This window comes from Pholis gunnellus (assembly GCF_910591455.1).
Source record: "Pholis gunnellus genome assembly, chromosome: 15".
Taxonomy (NCBI): Eukaryota; Metazoa; Chordata; class Actinopteri; order Perciformes; family Pholidae; genus Pholis; species Pholis gunnellus.
This window is the reverse complement of record NC_136542.1, coordinates 10,167,892-10,186,485: the sequence shown is the minus strand read 5'-3', so window position 1 is coordinate 10,186,485 and position 18,594 is coordinate 10,167,892. Positions and strand designations below refer to the sequence as shown.

Here is an 18,594-nt window from a genome sequence, read left to right as displayed (position 1 = left end):
AAGACAAATGAACCGTTCCCAAGGACACAACATGGTCCGTTTCAAAACAATCTTTATTTACAAGTCCTAATATGACAAAATAAAATAAACATACATGAGGTGGTGGTAGGTTCAACCCTGCACAAGTGAAATGGTGAAAAGTCAAGAGAAACAAAGTCAAAAATTCTCTGTGGAAACCCCTCATGAACTAAATCCTCTATTTATTAGCAGGACTATGAAGCAGTTGGCAGAGTATGCTGTGTAAGGTTTAACATCGTAGGTAAAGACACACGGTTAATATATTTAAACTTGCATATAGTAGTTTTCTCATCCAGCCACTTTATACTTCATTCTGTTTAATGAGGAAATTAACTATTGAGAAGATCCCCTCGGACACGTTGAAGGCAGACTCTAGCAGGACAGAACACACTTTAACTCCACTGCATACAGCGACACACACTTATCTTTTCACACTGCAAAACTACACGAAAGGACTCCCAGTCATGCATGCATAAACGTGACGGATGAAGAAAACAGAGTGACATGTGGAGGTAAAAGTGACTTAAGAGCAAGTACTTGCTTGTTCGGGGTTATTTTAAACAAAGATTCAGCATTAGCACCACACACACACACACACACACACACACACACACACACACACACACACACACACACACACACACACACACACACACACACACACACACACACACACACACACACACACACAACTGGTTTGTTTGTGAGAGGAAAACATGGGAATCTAAATAAAGATGAGGATGGAGGGCACATTTAGCAAAGGGCAAGCAATGAGGGGTGGGCTGGTCAAACAAACCAATGGCACGTGAACTAATAAGGGATAAATATCAGGCTTTGGAACAGGCAACAGATCCGCGGTAAGGCGTCGACAAGAATACTCATCGTTATCATCGAGACTCACACGAGCAAAACTCTGCAGGCAGAATGCTCTATAATGTTGCATCATAAAAAAGGTTGTTTCAGCTGGTACTGTTAATGTACACGGGTTGGAAAACAGGAAATGTGTGTCTAAAAAGACCTGTATAAGCTTGTGTCTGTCATCGCCTTTACTGGAAACACAGATGACGACAAACAACGATGCACATTTCATTCACGCACTTCCGTTGATCTTCACACCGCACAGTTAACTCATTTATATATATATTCTCCTTTCAGTTTGGGTTTCAAAATCAGTCCTGTGGTTCGGTGACTATCAATCTGTATATTAATCACAAACAAGAGGACAGGCATAAGAGGTGCAGTGGAGCAAGCAACGCCGTGTACACGATGCTGTGCACATTCGCAAAGTCACACCTGTGATGCAAACATCAACAGCAAAGATCTGACGTTTTCCACACACACACACAATGTGATACGATACAGTACATTTCTGCTTGTACAGGAGATCCGTTTCATTTGTAGATCAAATATTTTCAAGTATGCTAGAGGGCTTCTTGACGCTGAAAAAGCAAAAAAAAAAAGATTGTTTATTTGCGTCTCTTCTGTGAAAAATGATAAAGGAACAAAGACTTGTCTTTATAGCTGGATGGATAAAGGGCTTTTTTAAAAAAGAGACATTCCTGAATTTAAGTCCAAAAAACGTTATGTTTGTTTGGATATCAGCCCCTCCACAATGTCCTTTAACATCTAAATAGCCCAGACACAGAGTACGTTGAGAACTTATTCAAAATTAATTTAATATGAAAGCGTTGAAATAAACTGGATACAATATGAGATTATTGTTAAAGAGTTGGCGGATCCGCCTCACTGCACCAGCAGATATTGAGTGTTTTGTTCTCGCTCTGGCCGACAGCTGTCGCCTTGTGCCTGAGGAGCAAAGTTGTGGCTCCGTGGGTACACATTTCACAAGCAAAGGCCCAAAATAATGAGAGAAAATAAACAACTACTAAGAACCCACAAGTGAGCCAAAACATTCTGCCACTGAACACATTACCAATGATAACATACCACATGCCTTCAAGGGCTCAATATACAAAATATTAAAAAAAAAAAAACTACTTTCCACAACCCTGTCCTGACTTACATGGAGCAGCGGGATCGGGTATTGATGATAAACACGCGATGGGGGGCTACTTCCGTTTCACAGCGTCGGTATCTTCTTCCTTCAGGACGAACTTTTTCCTCAGAGCTTCTGAAATTAGAGAAGCGGAGTCCTCCTCTCTGAGGGACGTACAGCCTCTGTTGTACCTGCAATGATACACAACGTTAGATTCATCAAGAAATATTTGAATATTGTGAAATTAGAAGACGGATACCACTCTCGTGTCTGTATGGCAAACATGACTTTATAAGACAAATATTAAAAGTCCAACTGACAACTCTTACCTGTCCTTGCTCATCTTCATGCGGTTCATGTCCTTCAAGATGTCCATAACGTCAGCAAAGCTGGTAGACTTTGATAGCGACACCGTATCCTCCTCCGCCTCCCGGAAGTCCATGCTGGGTCTGTCCAGGTCAAAGGTGGCCGATGCCGTCATGGAAATAGGCGGCAGAGGGTCGGGGACGAGCTCCGACACCACAGAGACCACGTCTTCCTCCTCCTCTTCTTCCTCCTCCTCCTCCGTGACATCACTGATGACGAAGGAAGCGGCGGCTGCGGCGGCCGGCTGGTAGGGCACCGTCTCGAAAGGTGCCATGGAGAAGCTCATGCTTGTGTCGTCGGGGGAGAGCAGGTCAGGGGTCTCTGGGTTGGAGCCTGAAGGAGAGAAGAAGAGTAGCGAAGAGAAAAAGAGTCTGTGGTTGTTTTATGAAGCTTGCGTTGGACAGTGTCGAGAGAAACAGACAGAGCTGATCTGAATTTATTTTATTTTAAATCTTTAAGACAAGCTTTCTGTGACAACTGTTGAAATGTTCAATGAGTGACACACAACTGCCACTGAACCGTAGAGATTATCAAAAGGATCACAGTGACACAAAGACAGTAGCTCAGCGGTGAAACAGGTATCATGGTCTGAAGTATCAATAACGTGTGTTAAATTAAGTGTGAAACCAGTTCTCATGTCCCTGAGTCTTTTATCACTTAGATTATAAGTTCAAGATCTGCAGTGGACAAATCTATGCTGTGGGTACACTTTAATTATCGGTTTACCTACCAGAATCAGTTGCCACAATCTTGGCGATCTGAGCCCGGAGTCTGCTGAGCTCGTCCTGCAGGGCGGTAGTCCGGTTTAGCGCCGTCACCCCAGGCTTCTTCAGCCCCTCCATCCTTTTGCCCTCACGGCGGAAGTTGGGTACAGATGAGTTCCTGTGGAGCACCAGGAGAGGCGTGGGCCGCCATTCGTGTTTCAGAGGTCGACTGTCACTCCTGGAAAGAGAAGAGTGGGCGATAAGCGTTACTGTACCTTCATTTATATTCTACCCGAGTCCGGCTTTTGAAGTAGGTTATCTCATGTCTCTCTTTTCCTTTACCGAATCAGCGTAGACTTGAATAGTGCACTGCATTTCTTTGGGCTGTACTCTACAGCTCAGAGAGTATGGAATAATGCAGTTATAGATCAGTTACTTGGCACTACTCCATAACCTTAGTGGTCGTCTCTTAGGGCGTGACTGGATATTTACCGCACTCTGGCATATGTCTCTTCTTCATCTGCGACAATCCAGGCTATGTCGGCCAAGGTAGGAACAATGGGGCCATCCATAGGCCGAAGACTGGGCATGCCTGGTAGTTCCTGATGCACAAGTACACAAGTTAATGTTGCATTTACAAGCATTTCTACTACAAAAAGGGGAATAGTATTGAAAAATGACATGCAGGACTTCTAGGAGGGGATATTTACCTGGAAACACGCCCTCTGTGGAGGTCTGAGTGGCAGAGTGGAACCTATTCTTCTCACAACACTGCGGGTGGATCCATGAGGCTTATTCTGCCAGATAGGAATAACTTCCTGTAAAGCATACATTTAAAAAAAAAACACAGTCTCGACACAAAGTATTTAATGCCATTCTCTTCGTCTACAATTTGCATAAATGCAGTCATGCCTGAGAAAGGCAGTGTTAAGTTAAACAGTGTTAAAAAGACATCATTAACAGCCAATGAAGCAAACGTACTGCATCTGTTTCCATGATGGTGACGGTTCAGTTGCACACCAATGCTCGGTGCTGACGGTGGCTGACCACAGAGCAGTTCAGAGGACTGATGCCATGTCACGGCGACTGCCAACCCTTGGGATATAAATTAGTGATTAGTTAGAGCATCTGTTGAGAGAAACAACACTGCATTATTTCACCCACAACATAAAGGAAGTTGCTTACAAATTATAACTAAGCGTTGCAAAACTTAAATATGTTTTTGATGACTGATTGCAGGTAACCTTTTGTATGGTAAAATGCATGAGGTGGACAGATACAGCATGTTGTTGTTATACATTATCATTATAAATTAGAGAGGCCTGAGTACTGGACAATAAATAGGTAGGCTTCACAACAAACATGGCCTAGCTACAAAAAGCATGAAACATACGTGTCCAAATTAAAAGCAAATGGTTAGTTCACATTTTTAATAACATTAAATGATTAGCCAATGTTTGGCAAACCAACTCTAACCAGTGTTGGTAACATGTTGTCACCTCATCGTGACTACTACGGCTACATAAACATTAATGAGCAGGGTAACAATAATCCGTGCTAACATAGCTAGCGTTAGCTTTAATTGAATCGACGGTGCCGCTACAGGCTGCTTTGACCAACGACACCGTTGAAGGAGAACGATGATCGACAGAAAGCTTTAGTGCGGTGGTTTGTGCATACCTTTGCTCAGTTAACCGAGACGTTAGTCGGTAGCTAACGTTACGGGTGTCAAGACACACAGTGACCGTTAGCTAGCTTTAGCGGCACCAATAACGGACCGCCGGTTGACCCTCAACGGACCCTAACATCCCTATTTTTCAACGTGTCTCCATTTCCCTCACGAACATGCAACCAACGATGCAAAGAGCGCAACTTACGTTAGATTATGCCCGCAAATGGGAACGCTAAGCGGTTCAATTATTCACGAGAAGCCGCTTCTCCTCTTCGTCTTTCAGCTTGGAGTTGTGTGTTTTCGCTCATCAGGCCGGAAAACCTGTTCCTCCCTTTCCTGTGATCTGATTGGCTGGAGCCCCGTGAGCTTCCTTAATCTCAACCTGTACAACAGCGCCCCCCAGAGGTGGAGGTGAGCAGCTACTACATGATGAATACTAAACCGTAAATAACACATTTTAATGGAACAAAATAAATATCTATTACGATCTCAATTTCTATGCTTGTAAACCCCTTAAATTACCCAACTTCTGTGGACTTCTACGTGTCGAAGAAGCACTTTTTTATTCTGTAATTGATAGATAGATAGATAGATACTAGAAAACGATTTGATGGAAAACAACAAGGCACATTACATGAGAAATATTTCACAATGGAAAAAAACATCTGATAATAGATAAAGAAAGTGCACAGTATCCAAACTGATACAAACAAATGAATAACTTAAGAATAAGTAAATAAAAGAGAAGAGGTCCTCAACATAGAGTGTATATAACTCAAGATGTTTCACTCCCAACCACTTCCGCCTTCACTGCTGTCAGCAGACCGACCGGGATGCATCTTGACTGGGCGGAGCTTGAATATTGAACTTGTAACTGTTGTCTGCAGTGATATCACAACACTGCAATATGAGGACACGCTCATATGACCGCCACCCGTCTCCATCCCTGGGCAAGGCACAGGTCTGTAAATATACTGCTCAGTTCACATGATGCTGCCATGAATTCTTCATCTCTGTTGAGCCGCTGATGTCATATTTTCTTCTGCAGCAGACTCGATCATTCTGCGATGTCGTCTAAAATGCTTACTTCACGGTGGTTATTGCACGCCCAGCATTAACAGGAAGCAGCCCGTGGTCCCTTTAATCATATGACCATATGGGTATAATCATGTGAAGGACGCAGGACAACAGCATGTTGCTGTTAGTTCAGAGACAACAGGGTGTGAGCAATTGTAATGCCGGATGAGATGCCGAAACAGGAATGCAGCCGGAATGCATTCCTATATGTGCTCATAGAAACTTAGTCTTAGGTCATGTCTAAACAGAGCTGTGCGCTGCTAAGAGCTAAAGTACAGTCTGTTATCCATTTTAAAGCAACCTAGGGCTATGTGTAATATCAGACATTATTACAGAAATATTAAGCTATTGGGAAGTGTAAACTGTACCTAGTCAGCAATCATTAATTGATTGTAAACACACACACTGATTCTATGGATTAATTGACAACCTGGCTCCATTACCCTGCGAGATGTATAGCTCACTTCTTTATGCGGTCATGTGGCTGCAGGTAGAAGTTTTACCATCCCTTCTCCCCCCCACTGCCTAGATATTTGTAAAATGATACCACGTCATATGACTTCCTGTCTTCTAGGTGTAACTGGGGCACAAGGTAGGCATGAGGAATAAAAGGAGGAGGAAGGATGCCTGCTGAGTCCCTCATCCCTCTGCAACCAGTGCCAGCGTCAGACTAAAGAAAGACAGGAAATGGCTCAGTCCGTGAGGATGCCGGAAACTCAAGGAGCCATGGACCATGAGCCCCAGAGGGACAAGACCAGGACCAGCTACTTTGGCAACGTCAAGACCAGGTCAGGCCTCTAAATACGTGGATTACTGGAGAGAAAACAAGGGGAAAGCTCTAAGCAGACATGTGACGAGTTTGGCTGGCATTTGCTTCTCAGATTTAAGCACGATACAATTCAGTCTTTCATTATTCTCATAAAAAGGGTAACATGTCACGGTAAACATGAAGAATGTGTCATGCCAGACTACGATACAAATAGCAATGCTTGTTTGGCACAAAATGCACATTTTCATCAGCTGGTTTCATCCTCTGTCACTGAAGGACTCCACGCTCCATCAAAGAGCATCATGTGGGGGAGAGCTACAACAGGAACTATCCATTGCGCAAACGACACCCACTCCCCCTATAAATAACTCTGATCAGACTGTGGGCGCTGCTCTGTTCAGTCAATCACACTTCAAATTCTTAAAACAAATAAATCCCTCAATCTCTGCTATTAAAGGGGAATCCATCCTGAAATATGTATGTGTCAGCGTGGCAATTCAATCTTGAACTCAAGAAATAATGGAAACCTAATGAATTAAATGTGATTTGGTGGAAAGCTACAAACACAAGTAAGAGGACCTTTGAATTTGGCCTTCCTGTCTTTGTATGATACTATATTAAATATCTTTTGGGTTTCCACTTGTTAGACATACTAAGCACTTTGAAGATGCCACCCTGGGTTTCATAGTACTGTGATAGCCATTTTTCACTATTTAGTGACTATTTTATTTTACAGACCAAGAAATAATTGATGAATTGAGAAAATGAGTACTCACATCCATTTGTGAGTTTGAACCTGTAACAGAGATCATGACACAAATGTAGAACTCTAGCAGCTGCTTTATAGACACTGAATAAAGACATAAATCCTATGATACTATCACCACGCTATCCCAGTGCAATAATACAGTGATGTACTGGAACAAGAGGAGATGTTATGATATATGGCTGTGTGCGACATAAAGTCAATACTAGTTGGATGGAAAGTTACAAGGAATCAAGATTGGAGTCACATGAGAAGTTTTTGAGGAACAACAGTCAAGAGCTTTGCGGCAGCAGTTTTTGGAAAACATGTAAATGATCCAATGAATTTAAAGAACTTTGGGTTCGGTGAACTTGGGAACCTTTTTTAGACTAAAAGATTAATTGATTGATAAAAAATAAAAATAAATGAACAAAGCAGACGAATTAAGAATGATAATGTAATAATGATAATAATAGTTAGTTACCACCCAAATGCAAATTCAGTTTCAGGGGGAATTTTTCTACCTTAGTTAGTTTATAACATACTCTCAGTGTTTTTTAGAATACATTCAGCAGACGTGTAACCTTCTTAAGTATAGCGTGATTATAATCTGTTTTTTCTTTTCTGCTCTTTCTCAGGCTGGGTTCCAAGCTTCCTCCTGGTGTCTCTCAGCCTCCACAGTTTGCTAAGCGGCCCTGGGAGACTCAACCTCAGGCGCGAGTGATGCAGGAGCCCGCAGCCAGCGGCCAGCGTCAGCACCAACCCACCGTGAGCCGGCCTCTCAACCACACCCCCCACATCAGAAACCCCAAACTGCGACAGTACTACCTGCAAGGTGCGCTTACAGTGTTTGATACCTATCCCCTGGGCAGGGAACAGACGGTTTGCATTCAGTAGAGGCAACATGCAGGATGATTTCTAGTTTGAATTTTACATTTTATCACACTCATACTGAGTCTGTTGGCAATTTCAAGTCTTTGCATAAAGTTATTTTCATACAGGGAAATGAGCTGAAGTGTATCCTGCGATAAGGCATTGGAGCTCATGATTTTTTTTTCCTCTCACAGAGACTTCATGGGACCATAACAATACTGCAGTGAAGCAAGAGCATATGAGAGGGCCGTCAGATGACTGCACAAGCAGCAGGGTGAGTCACATGTTTTTGTTTTTGACTTTGTCACAGACTATTGTACTTCTTGCGTGTTTTGAGGAACACAGCTCGTGGGAACAAGTGAGACATAAATTTGGGAAGTTGGGAAGTGACAGACAGATGATGGAATTATTGCTGCATCTATAGATCATCTGATGAGGTATGCTAGAGCAAGCCTTTTGCGGCTGGTGATTGGTTTCACAATTTATGGTCATGAACAAGTTTGATAAAGAGCGTCCAAGGTTCAGAGTTGAGCGTCAGAGCTGTCAGAGACGTTCCCGAACACCATGGGAAAGCAGAGTCTCTTTCAGAGCCTCTACAACAAATACAGACGGAGGAATGTAGATTCAGATGTTTATTCAAAGGTATTTGTCTGCTGTTTTTTTTTATATTTTTCTGCTGAGCTGCTAAATATGAAAGCAAGTTTTTTGGATTTTGGATTTTTTTGTCTGTCTGCCTGAGATAATCCCTGTATTTATCATGAACGTGGAAAGGGCGTTAATGCTTAGAACTAAGTGTTCCTTAGTTCCTAGTTCCTGAGCTGAAGAGTAAAGCACATACTGTATTCTCTGTCGCCAGTTTATTAAGTATACCAAGCTAAAAGTAATGTACTCTAACACAGCAGCCCTGCAGTATATCTCAACTTCATGAAGGTTATAATGTCCAGTTTCTGTTGAAGCTGTTTCAGAGAAGTGTTTATTCAACTTCAAGTATTTTGCATCAAATGTATGTTGAGATTGACAGTAGCTGCAAATCCTCCTTTTTTAACTATTGAGCAGCTTGTGTTTGTTGGTTGTCTCAGGGGTGCATGTTTAAGATAATATTCATCCATTTATTCATATATAGTACATGTACGATCACACAAGCACATCGTTTATGCCTTAGCGCACACTCCAAATACATCCACATGCTCGCAGACACATTAAAATCACACAGTTTCTCTGTGGTCATAATCTGTTAGCAGCCAGTAATCTAATTTAGGTCGATGGGTCCATCTGTCATTGGATGTCAGTTGTGGAATTTTCACTGTTTCAACTCTTCAACTCACCAGCTATGATCTATTTGATATAAAGGTTCACATCAGATTGAAACATGAACTGATTTAGAGTGGGAGCGTGAGACCTGCAAAACAAATAGCAGTGGGTATCTGAGCCCGTAATTATATTAAAGTAGCTGTTATTAGAGCTCTTCCATATGATTTGCTCCTGCACAACTGAAAGAGTTCTTCCATAGACTGCTGCATGCATAAAGATGGATGCAAGACCATACTGTGCATGAGTGAAGAATAGCTTCTTGAGATCTGGTTTGTGTTTCAGGGTCTCCCCGGGGACACGGTGTTCAGCGTCTCATCTCAGTTCAACAGTAACGACACATCTTCAGTAGAAGAGGGCAAAATTGGTCACCGTCCCTCCGTTTGCACTTCAAATGTACCCTCCTCGTCTGCTATCCTCGTCCCTAGAGAGGTAAGAGTTCATCGTAAGCAGGTGATGGCACTGTGTGTATGTTACGTGTGGAAAAGGATAGATATTAAACAGGTTTTTTGCTGCTGTTACTGACTGGATATGCAGAACATTTCCCATCTGTCTCATGACTTCAGCTGCAAATATTTAGCTTTAGGAAGGAAGTGCTTCATCTTTAACCCAGTCAGGAAATCAATACCTCACTACAAAACATATCCTTGTCAGAAAACTCTTCTTTAGCTGTAAAACTATGCCTCCAGCTCCTCATCCACAACCCTCATGTGTGACATGGAGCTAAGATTTGACTACAAACAAAGAGAGGTGGGGAAATGCTGGCTTGTATAAAGAGGAAGTAGTCACTGCTGTCACAGAGTTGTGCCTATTTCAATGTCAGAGCTATTCTTATCATGGCTTCCATTCTGAAGCAGCTGGTCGTCCCGAAGGGAAAAAAAACTTCCACTGGTCAAGGATCGTCTCAACAAGAACTGGACTCAGATTCTAAACCGAAGCGAGAGGCCGATCCAGAGTCTTTGAAAACACTTGCTGCTCAACCTCAGCCTCCCTCACCAGAAGCAGAATATGACAAACTACTGGTAAGAAAAAAAACATCTTCCTTTACTGCATGTTCTGCATTTCAAATTGAAGTGAAGAGCGCCTAAAAACATGCATTCAAAAAATGAGTTTGAGTTGTTGTCAAGTTGAGTGGATTTAGGAATCAAGAGCAGAATCCGGACACAGGTTTGAACAAAGTCTTTAAGCAACTTCATCAGAGTAAATAAGGGGTGAAAGGCGGCTGGCTGCGGTGGAACTGGGCAGGGAAAGCACTCTGGCAAGGCATTGGGCGAGGCAGCCAAGAGTATGAACCTGAGACACAGGGATTCACAGGATTCAGGCAGACACAAGGATTATTAGGCCCTTTTTCACAGCAGTCATTTTGACATGTAATTGCAGGGAAAACACAGGTGTGATTAAATAAATAAATTATGGCCCTGTTCCATTTAGGTGGGCTGGGGCCCTGGTATTGGGCATGCTGGCTCACTGTAACGGCTGTGACACTAAATAGAATCGGAGCTTTATCAGTTTTATCAATTACGCCTGTGTTTACCCTGCAGTTACATGTCAAAACAGGCTGCTGTGAAAAGGGCCTATTAGAGACTAAACCCCATTGAACCATGCTGAAATACTGAATAATATGGCAGAAGACTGGAAGGTAGTGCTGCCGTAGATATACAGCAGGAGCTTGATGTGGAGGTTGATTGGCAGCAGGAGAGAGATTGAGTGCCACGCCCAGACAGACACCCACAGGCAGAGGAAGGACAAACAGCGGACAAAACGAGAAACACAAGGAAGGGGGGGGGTGTCACAGAAACACAGTGGGAAAGAGGAAGAGGGACAGACAAACCATGACTGTTGTTATCAGTTCACTAAAGAGATTTCACCTCTAAACTTCTCAGATGCTTTCATGTAAATAACTGTTCAAAGAGGTCAAATTCATCCATTATTTCACAACAAAAGTAAAGGTTAGAGAAAGTAAAAGAAAATGTGTGCAAAACATTGTATTTTTCTTCTTTTCTACCATATTACTTATCTGACCTATCATATTATCTCATGACTCTCAGGAGGGGCTCCACCCCTAGGTTGGGAACCTGCAAACTAAACTTACCTAACTGTAAATAAAATACATTTATGCATCAATATTCATAATCTAATAATGTAATATATAGTAAAATGTATCTTACAGGGGACATTTTATTGCATAATAAGTCATTTTACTTTGATATTAAGGTCCATTTTGCTGATAATACTTTTGTACTTTTACTTGTGCAGGATTGACTGTAGGGCTTTTGGAATATTTACAAAACAGTCATCACAACATTACAGCGCTGAGGGCCGACACAGGAATCTTGTTGTTTCCAAAATGATATAGACAGCGAACAAGCAACAAACTTTGACATTTGAAAATGATGTGCTAGGACTCAATTTACAGAAATACAATGAAGTTGACTTTAGCTTTAGTGGTATAACATTACTGCACATACATATGGAACTCAACTTAATTTAAATAGCACCTTTCATAAAATCAGGCAGCTCAAAGTGCTTCACAAAGCAAGATTAAAAACAGCACAGACAAAATAAAGACTAAACATTACAACAGTAAACAATACAATGTTAGAATAAATAAAAGTCACAAGAATTAATAGGCACAAGAGATAGATATATTAAGAAAATTAATTTCTGGGCTACAGTTGTATTACTAGCTTGTTTTGTATATTTAAATTGTATCAAGGACTGAAACTAACAATTGTTTTCATTGTTGACTAATTTGCTGATTATTTTCTTCATTAATTGATTGATCATTTGGGCTATAAAATCTCAGAAAATAGTAAAAAAAAAAAGGCACATTTTATTGTTGTTAACTCTGATACGATTTGTGACGCTGACAGGATGTGGAGGCGGTGCCGATGCCCGATGGACAGCTCTGCTTATTGGCTCTGCCACCAGAGTGCTGTCAGGGGGAGGGACCAGAGGCCATGCGGTACCTCAAACTGTTCTGCCGCTACATCACAGACCGTAAGGTCGGTGTGAACAGCACTTCTGTCCGGTTCAGTTCTCTACGGCAGCAGACGTCTGGACGCTAACATCATCCCTTTCTGTCTCTGTTAGGGTGTAGTTTCAGGAATCCTGTTGGTGACGTCGAACAAGATCTTCTTTGACCCATGTAAGACACATGCTCTGGTGAAGGAACACGGCTGTGAGGAATACCTCCTGTCCTGCTCTGTTGACAATCTGGCATCTGTCTCCTTCTTCTCTGACATCTCACATGTTCGATTCAACACGTCCCAGCAGAGGTCAGCAATGATTCACTGTTCCTCAACCACACACACACACACACAGATTACATGAAAAGGCAATACAAGCATTTTTGTATTCATTTGTTATTAGGAGAAAAGGCAAGAACATTTTCCAGAGTTTAAAAACCGCCAAAAGCCGAGCAGGCGGGTTCCCAAACCCAAAGGGGGAGTCGCTCCCGGCTCGGGTGTCCGTGGCTGCATCAGATTTGTCCCGTCTGGCTCTGAGCCTGACCAAAGAGGTCTCCGGGGTGGAGGAGGAGGCCGAGAGCAGAGACATGGCGGAGGCTGAGGTGGAGCTCGATAGCAGCCCTCTGGAGGTGCTGTCGGAGGCGTCTGAGGGCGACCTGGGTGGGGCTGTCCTGAGCAGTGCTGCAACCTTCTGCTGTGGAGGTCAAGAGGCGGTGAGTAAAGTGAAGACGGAGCCGCTTCACACCGATGAAACAGGGACGTCCTCTGAGAAGAGTCGGACTGCAGGTACGGATGTGAATCGGGATCTGTCTCAAAGATGGCTTATTGTTTTTGTTGCTATTTCTCTTCGCCACGAGTCAGCCCTTGCTCTCTGTTTACTTTCAGTGCCTCAAAGGTCATCGGCAGGAAATCCTGGGAGTCTGATGTTTGTGCGGCTGCGGGTTCAGCCGTCTGCAGCAAAGAAAAAGGGTGCAGGAGGCCTTCAGCTGGGGTCGTCAAAACCTTTACCTAGAAGGGATGCCTGGATTGTCCTTTCACAAGAGAGGTACTGCAGTAACTAATGACAGAGAAATGTACATGGACCAGAGATTTTATATCATAGTTGGGGGACTCACTAGAGCCTAATTTTAAGTCCAGTGAGCTGAGGCTACTTTCACATAGCGTCAAGTTGACCTGCTGTTTGTGTAGCAGAATATTTTCCTCATTTCCCATATCAGTATCTTTGACCATTGGTGCTTTATTTTTAGTTGTGGGTGTTTCTCATCTGAAACTTGAATAATTGTGAGATTAAAGCTTTTGCAACTGTGACTGAGACACCTCTAGTATCCTAAAACTTAATCCTACATTTCCCACAATGCAACCTGGTGGCATTTTTCATCAGAATCCCCCCCCCCACCATTAAATACAAACTTCATTCAAACCCTACATATCCAGTTGTTACCTCAGCTTTTCTGGTTACGAATTTAACGTCTCAAGCCCAAGCTAAAATAACCCCGACGACATCACTATGACATCATCTGGGTCATTTTTTGGAAAGCTCCTCCAGAGCCACAGAACAACTGTGTACAAAAGTGTTCACAGGCTGTGTTGTGCTCAACGGAAGCGCCTGTCCACTTCAGCCTGATATGAACACACTCCGTCTACTTGTGATGCTCAAGCTGATCGCTTCAGTTGAATATTTACTTTCTCTGACTGCTACTCTCTTGTCATTCATTGAACATTTCAGTAAAAGTACAAAGGTTAGTGAAAGGGTGAATATGGCATCCAAAAAGTAACTATTTAACACTGTTGGGAGGTAACTAACACAGTTACGTAATATACTGCATTTGAGTATTATTTACATATTCTAAATATTGTGCTTTCCCCTCATTTAACTCACAGCTTCAGTTACTAGTTACTTTTTAGATCAGAAACTCTACCTCAGTTAAAGTAGAATTTCTAATTTGAGAATATATTCATGAACGTTAATTAAAAGCATTCAAAAGCTCCTCCTGCTTATGTCTCTTCTGTTGACGCAGCTGTTGGGATTGTTTGTCTGAGTGACTGCTTTGTTTTCCACCTGCAGCTCTGACGAACTGTACGCCTACCTTACACACTGTCGACCAGACTTGTGTATACTTGAGGGAGGGGAGGAGGAGAGGGAGGCGGACCGGGATGAAGAGGAGTTTGTACTCATTGAGGACAGAGAGGAAGAAGAAGAGGAAGGGGACGAGGAGGTGTTCCAGAGGCACCGCAGCTCGGGGGACGACTGGGAGGTGAGTAGGTTCATTTCAGTCTCACGGGACAGTTTTTGATTCCTTGGACATTGGTGCCCTTGGGGCAAGTGTATCCACGACTGTGGACAGTCATCTGTGAGGAAGATGTGGATTAATATTTAAATCTCTTTGAGCTTGTTGGGACGACTCTAGCAAATCTCCAGAGAGAGTGAACTGAAACTAGCCTTGATTATGAGCAGGTCAAGGCTGGCATTTTGAAGGCATATGGGCTTGTGCCGGTGGCTTATCGGCAGAATGTTTTGCAAATAGAGAAGGCAGGAATCTCAATCGTATTTTGAGTTTTCTCGTGAGGAAGAGTCATTGTTTGCTCGATGGTGCTCGGCACAAGGGGCTCAAATTCTGGCAGATCTTAAGGTGTTTAAAAACTGTGTGCCCGAGAGAGCTGCCACTTATCTGAGGAGGCAGAAAGCTGTAAAATTGACTGACGCTGCAGTTCTTGCAGAGGAAAATGTACTCGTTCATGAGTGTTTGGTGAGAGGTCTGTTACGCAACCCAGGTTTAGTGACAACCGGTTCAAGGGAGGTTCAAGTGCCTCGGGCGGGCCGTCTCACCCCAGTGTGTCCAGTAGGGCAGAAGTAGGAGTACTTTGTGTTAGGATGCCCGACCGGCCATGGAGGCAAATGAGCAGATCAGGAGTCCAGAAGATGTTTCAGATGAAGCTTCATTTATTTTTATACTCTAACATCACACCAAAGTTCACACCAGTCTCTCTCCCCAAACAAAATGAGCTCCTTATATACACCTTGTCACTCTAATTAGCCCAGACATACCATCTACGGGTAAGTATATAGATACCAACAATATATGTATAATAAATATTTACATGATTTCATCAACCCATTATATCCAATCCTGGCCATTTTAGGGGGGTTGTTGTTGCCTGTGTTGGCCCACTCCCTCATAGCTGATGCATTGTCATGCTTATAATTAGGTCGCATTGTTTATTAGTTTCACAAACTTAGGGTGGGAGTGTTACACGCTCAGCCCTTCTCTTTGTTTTTAATTAATCAATGTTTTTTTGCAGATGGTGTTGATGGAAGAGAGCGGGGACAAGCCAACGCTGGTCATCGACCGCGACCCTGACGGGCTCAATGATATCGTAGAGAGCAGCCACATTTTAGAGGCTTCACATGTCAGAGAGGTGGGTCACATACACACACACACACACACACACACACTCACACACATACAGCAATATACACAAACTCATCACACACATGCACCAGCTCTTTGTAAATCCAACACTAAGTTTGTGTCTTAGTAACTGTGATCGTCTAAATCACGTTGCACCGTCAAAACTTTCTGATATTTCTCCTGAGACCACTTTCTTACTTTCAACAATTACCAAATATTAATAATGAACTGCAAAAGAGATGACTAATTGTGACTTCAATGGTACTTTGAGACTTTAGTAATGTATAAATCGAGTAACCGCAACATTACCGGCTGTAACATAAATATGTAACATAAAAATAAAACCGTTTGAAGTGATACTAAGCTTAAATGCCAGTAGTTTGTAAATGTGGGTATGACTTTGTTTTATATATGTGTGCATACAAGGGGAAATATGTGTTGTATTCCTGCACACTAGAGATCTGTTTAAGGTATGTTGTAATGTTTTAGACATTCTAAGTGAAATCTGTCCAGCTTATTAAACATTCTAGGCATGTTTAAATGACATAAAATCAGAATATTTACTTTTACCCGACTATGATCCATATGTCCTTCACTTCATACAGCTTAAAGATTAACAAGAGAGTTTTGTCAGTTGGTTCAGTCTGCTGTTCAGTTTGCAAACAGTTAGCTACACTTTGGGAGTTAGGAGATGTGAATATTTGACTAACTTCTATGTAATAACTAGTTTGTGTGGTGCAGCTTGTTTTAATTTCGAGATAAGTAGATCTCCATTTTGTAAACACTTGTGCTCAAAGCTACACTTGGATGCATTCAGAAGAGCCAGAGTAGAAGAGTACACTGATTGCTGCACAGATTTAGATCTCAGCATCTGGCGCTGTTCATAATGGTGCTCCTTCCTTCCTCCTTTAATCTTCTCTCAGCTCTGTAAGGAGCTTCCTCCGAGGACAGTTGGCTACAGCTGGCAGCTGACTTACAGTACGTCCCGTCACGGTGCCAGCCTCAAGTCCCTCTACAGGAAACTCAGTGCCACGGACTCCCCTGTGCTTGTTGTCATCAAGGACGCACTCGATGAGGTAAAAAACACAGCACGTTTCCTCTAATATTAATTTTGGATGTTGTAATGTCTTTTAATTTATTGTGTCTTGTTGCTGTCTCTCGTGACCTTTCTTCATCAGATATTCGGGGCCTTCCTCTCTCACCCTCTGAGGCCCAGTGAGACGTTCTACGGCACAGGAGAAACGTTCCTCTTCATGTTGCATCCTCGCTTCAAGGTGAGGCGCCTAACAGTCAGCCCTACAGAGTGGTTCTGTTGTTAGTTTAGCCAGTTTTTCACAATAACATACGAACGTTTTGTGGTGATTGATTCTGCCTTTTTCTCTGTAGTGCTTCAGATGGACTGGAGAGAACTCCTTTTTTATTAAAGGAGACTTGGACTCCTTTGCTATTGGTGGAGGCAGGTAATGCATTACAACTTCCTTTCTATTTTGTCTGGAGAAAAAGGAAACTGGATCGGCATTTCAGTCATTTCATTTCCTTTACGACTCCATGTCTCTTTTTCCACAGCGGTCACTTTGGTCTTTGGGTGGATGAGAATCTGTACCTGGGTCGCAGCAGCCCCTGCTACACTTTCAACAACTGTTGCCTCTCAGAAACCAACGACTTCCGGGTCATGGAGCTGGAGGTGTGGACGTTCACCTGAAAAGGTCGCGGAGTTTCTCTTTGACTCGCGTTGCCACTGATCAGCTTTATCAAGACTGCATTTACTGTATCACCGAGTAGAAACAAATACAGCCACTCATTCATTTCATGGTAACATCCATGTAAAAAAAAAAAAAAAACTATTACAAACTGCTGGATTTATCCGTGTGATTAAGTGCTGAGGATTTTACTGAACTGAACTGAACAAGGCAACCCGATCTCCCGGAGTGGGGGTTTAATGGTGGACTGTTTCATTGTTGGTTTGGCAGAAAAACTGTGAACTGAGTAGACCTGAATTGGATTCTTTTGAGTCCCAGAAGTGAGTCTCAGAAACTGCACTTTGCTCTGAATGTGAATGAGTAGCTTCATGATATCTCATCATTTATCATGTGAACATGACGGTACACCCGTCTGTAAAGCTTTCATATAACTGTGCTCAGTTAATGCTGGAAGTTTAAAACGCACATTTGTCTTCTTATGAATAGATTTCTCTATTGAAAACCAAACTGCACACACACACACACACACACACACACACACACACACACACACGCGCTCCTGTCATCGGACACCGATCATTTTTATGGGTTTTCATCAGTTAGTGTCATAGACGGCATAAATAAATACTGGAATTAATCATGTGCACATACTTGGAGCTCCACTTAAAGAAAAGCTTTTCAATTGAAACTGTACTTGTAATGGATCATAGAGTCTCATTCATGACTATTCTGAACTCTTTTCATTTCAAGTGCTGACTCATTCACCGCTGTGGTTTCTGGACGTGACAGAAAAAGCTTTGAATTTACGCAATGTTGTCTCAATTCAACTGTATCCATAACTTGCTCCATGCTCGAACAAAGCAAATCCACTTTGCTTACATTGTACAGTATTATAGATTAGTAAATAAAATCAGCACAAAGTGAACATTTAAACATCTAAAAGGGCTTGCATGATTTGTTGTCTAACTGTGCAGCTGTGTTGCCAAA

General features: G+C 42.5%; 3 protein-coding genes across 6 annotated transcripts in view; 1 reads left to right on the top strand and 2 right to left on the bottom strand.

The window, feature by feature from the left end:
* selenon (selenoprotein N) overlaps positions 1–18,594 on the bottom strand; it is a 132,349-nt gene that overhangs the window by 107,193 nt on the left and 6,562 nt on the right. The window lies entirely within an intron of this gene.
* mtfr1l (mitochondrial fission regulator 1-like) lies at positions 36–5,069 on the bottom strand. Of its 3 annotated transcripts, XM_079175379.1 has the most exons (8): positions 4,962–5,069; positions 4,066–4,179; positions 3,795–3,902; positions 3,577–3,686; positions 3,111–3,322; positions 2,344–2,713; positions 2,042–2,205; positions 36–1,457 (listed from the first exon to the last, which is right to left on the bottom strand). In XM_079175379.1, exons 2-7 carry the CDS (start codon positions 4,078–4,080, stop codon positions 2,088–2,090), a joined length of 933 nt encoding a protein of 310 aa, XP_079031505.1. In that variant the 5' UTR covers positions 4,081–4,179; positions 4,962–5,069; the 3' UTR covers positions 36–1,457; positions 2,042–2,087. The 3 variants fall into 3 exon arrangements, with proteins under 3 accessions (XP_079031505.1, XP_079031504.1, XP_079031506.1); XM_079175378.1 differs by having other exon boundaries at positions 36–2,205; XM_079175380.1 differs by having other exon boundaries at positions 36–2,205; positions 3,795–3,881.
* LOC306706964 (oxidation resistance protein 1) lies at positions 5,641–18,527 on the top strand. 2 transcript variants are annotated; one of them, XM_079174225.1, is made up of 16 exons: positions 5,641–5,717; positions 6,408–6,621; positions 7,986–8,182; positions 8,415–8,494; positions 9,814–9,960; positions 10,386–10,550; positions 12,402–12,533; positions 12,622–12,806; positions 12,901–13,283; positions 13,383–13,542; positions 14,563–14,752; positions 15,798–15,914; positions 16,831–16,983; positions 17,086–17,181; positions 17,294–17,367; positions 17,474–18,527. In XM_079174225.1, exons 2-16 carry the CDS (start codon positions 6,521–6,523, stop codon positions 17,607–17,609), a joined length of 2,316 nt encoding a protein of 771 aa, XP_079030351.1. In that variant the 5' UTR covers positions 5,641–5,717; positions 6,408–6,520; the 3' UTR covers positions 17,610–18,527. The 2 variants fall into 2 exon arrangements, with proteins under 2 accessions (XP_079030351.1, XP_079030350.1); XM_079174224.1 differs by having other exon boundaries at positions 10,383–10,550.

Bases quoted from the DNA above. Each gene is read 5' to 3' on its own strand.
- mtfr1l (XM_079175378.1), bottom strand. The intron at 3,687-3,794 runs GTAAATATCCCC...CTTGTGCATCAG, and splicing joins CACAGAGGGCGTGTTTCCAG to GAACTACCAGGCATGCCCAG. The intron at 2,206-2,343 runs GTAAGAGTTGTC...GTATCATTGCAG, and splicing joins ATGAAGATGAGCAAGGACAG to GTACAACAGAGGCTGTACGT.
- LOC306706964 (XM_079174224.1), top strand. From the start codon at position 6,521: ATGGCTCAGTCCGTGAGGATGCCGGAAACTCAAGGAGCCATGGACCAT. The intron at 12,534-12,621 runs GTCGGTGTGAAC...TGTCTCTGTTAG, and splicing joins GCTACATCACAGACCGTAAG to GGTGTAGTTTCAGGAATCCT. The intron at 17,368-17,473 runs GTAATGCATTAC...CTTTTTCCACAG, and splicing joins TTTGCTATTGGTGGAGGCAG to CGGTCACTTTGGTCTTTGGG.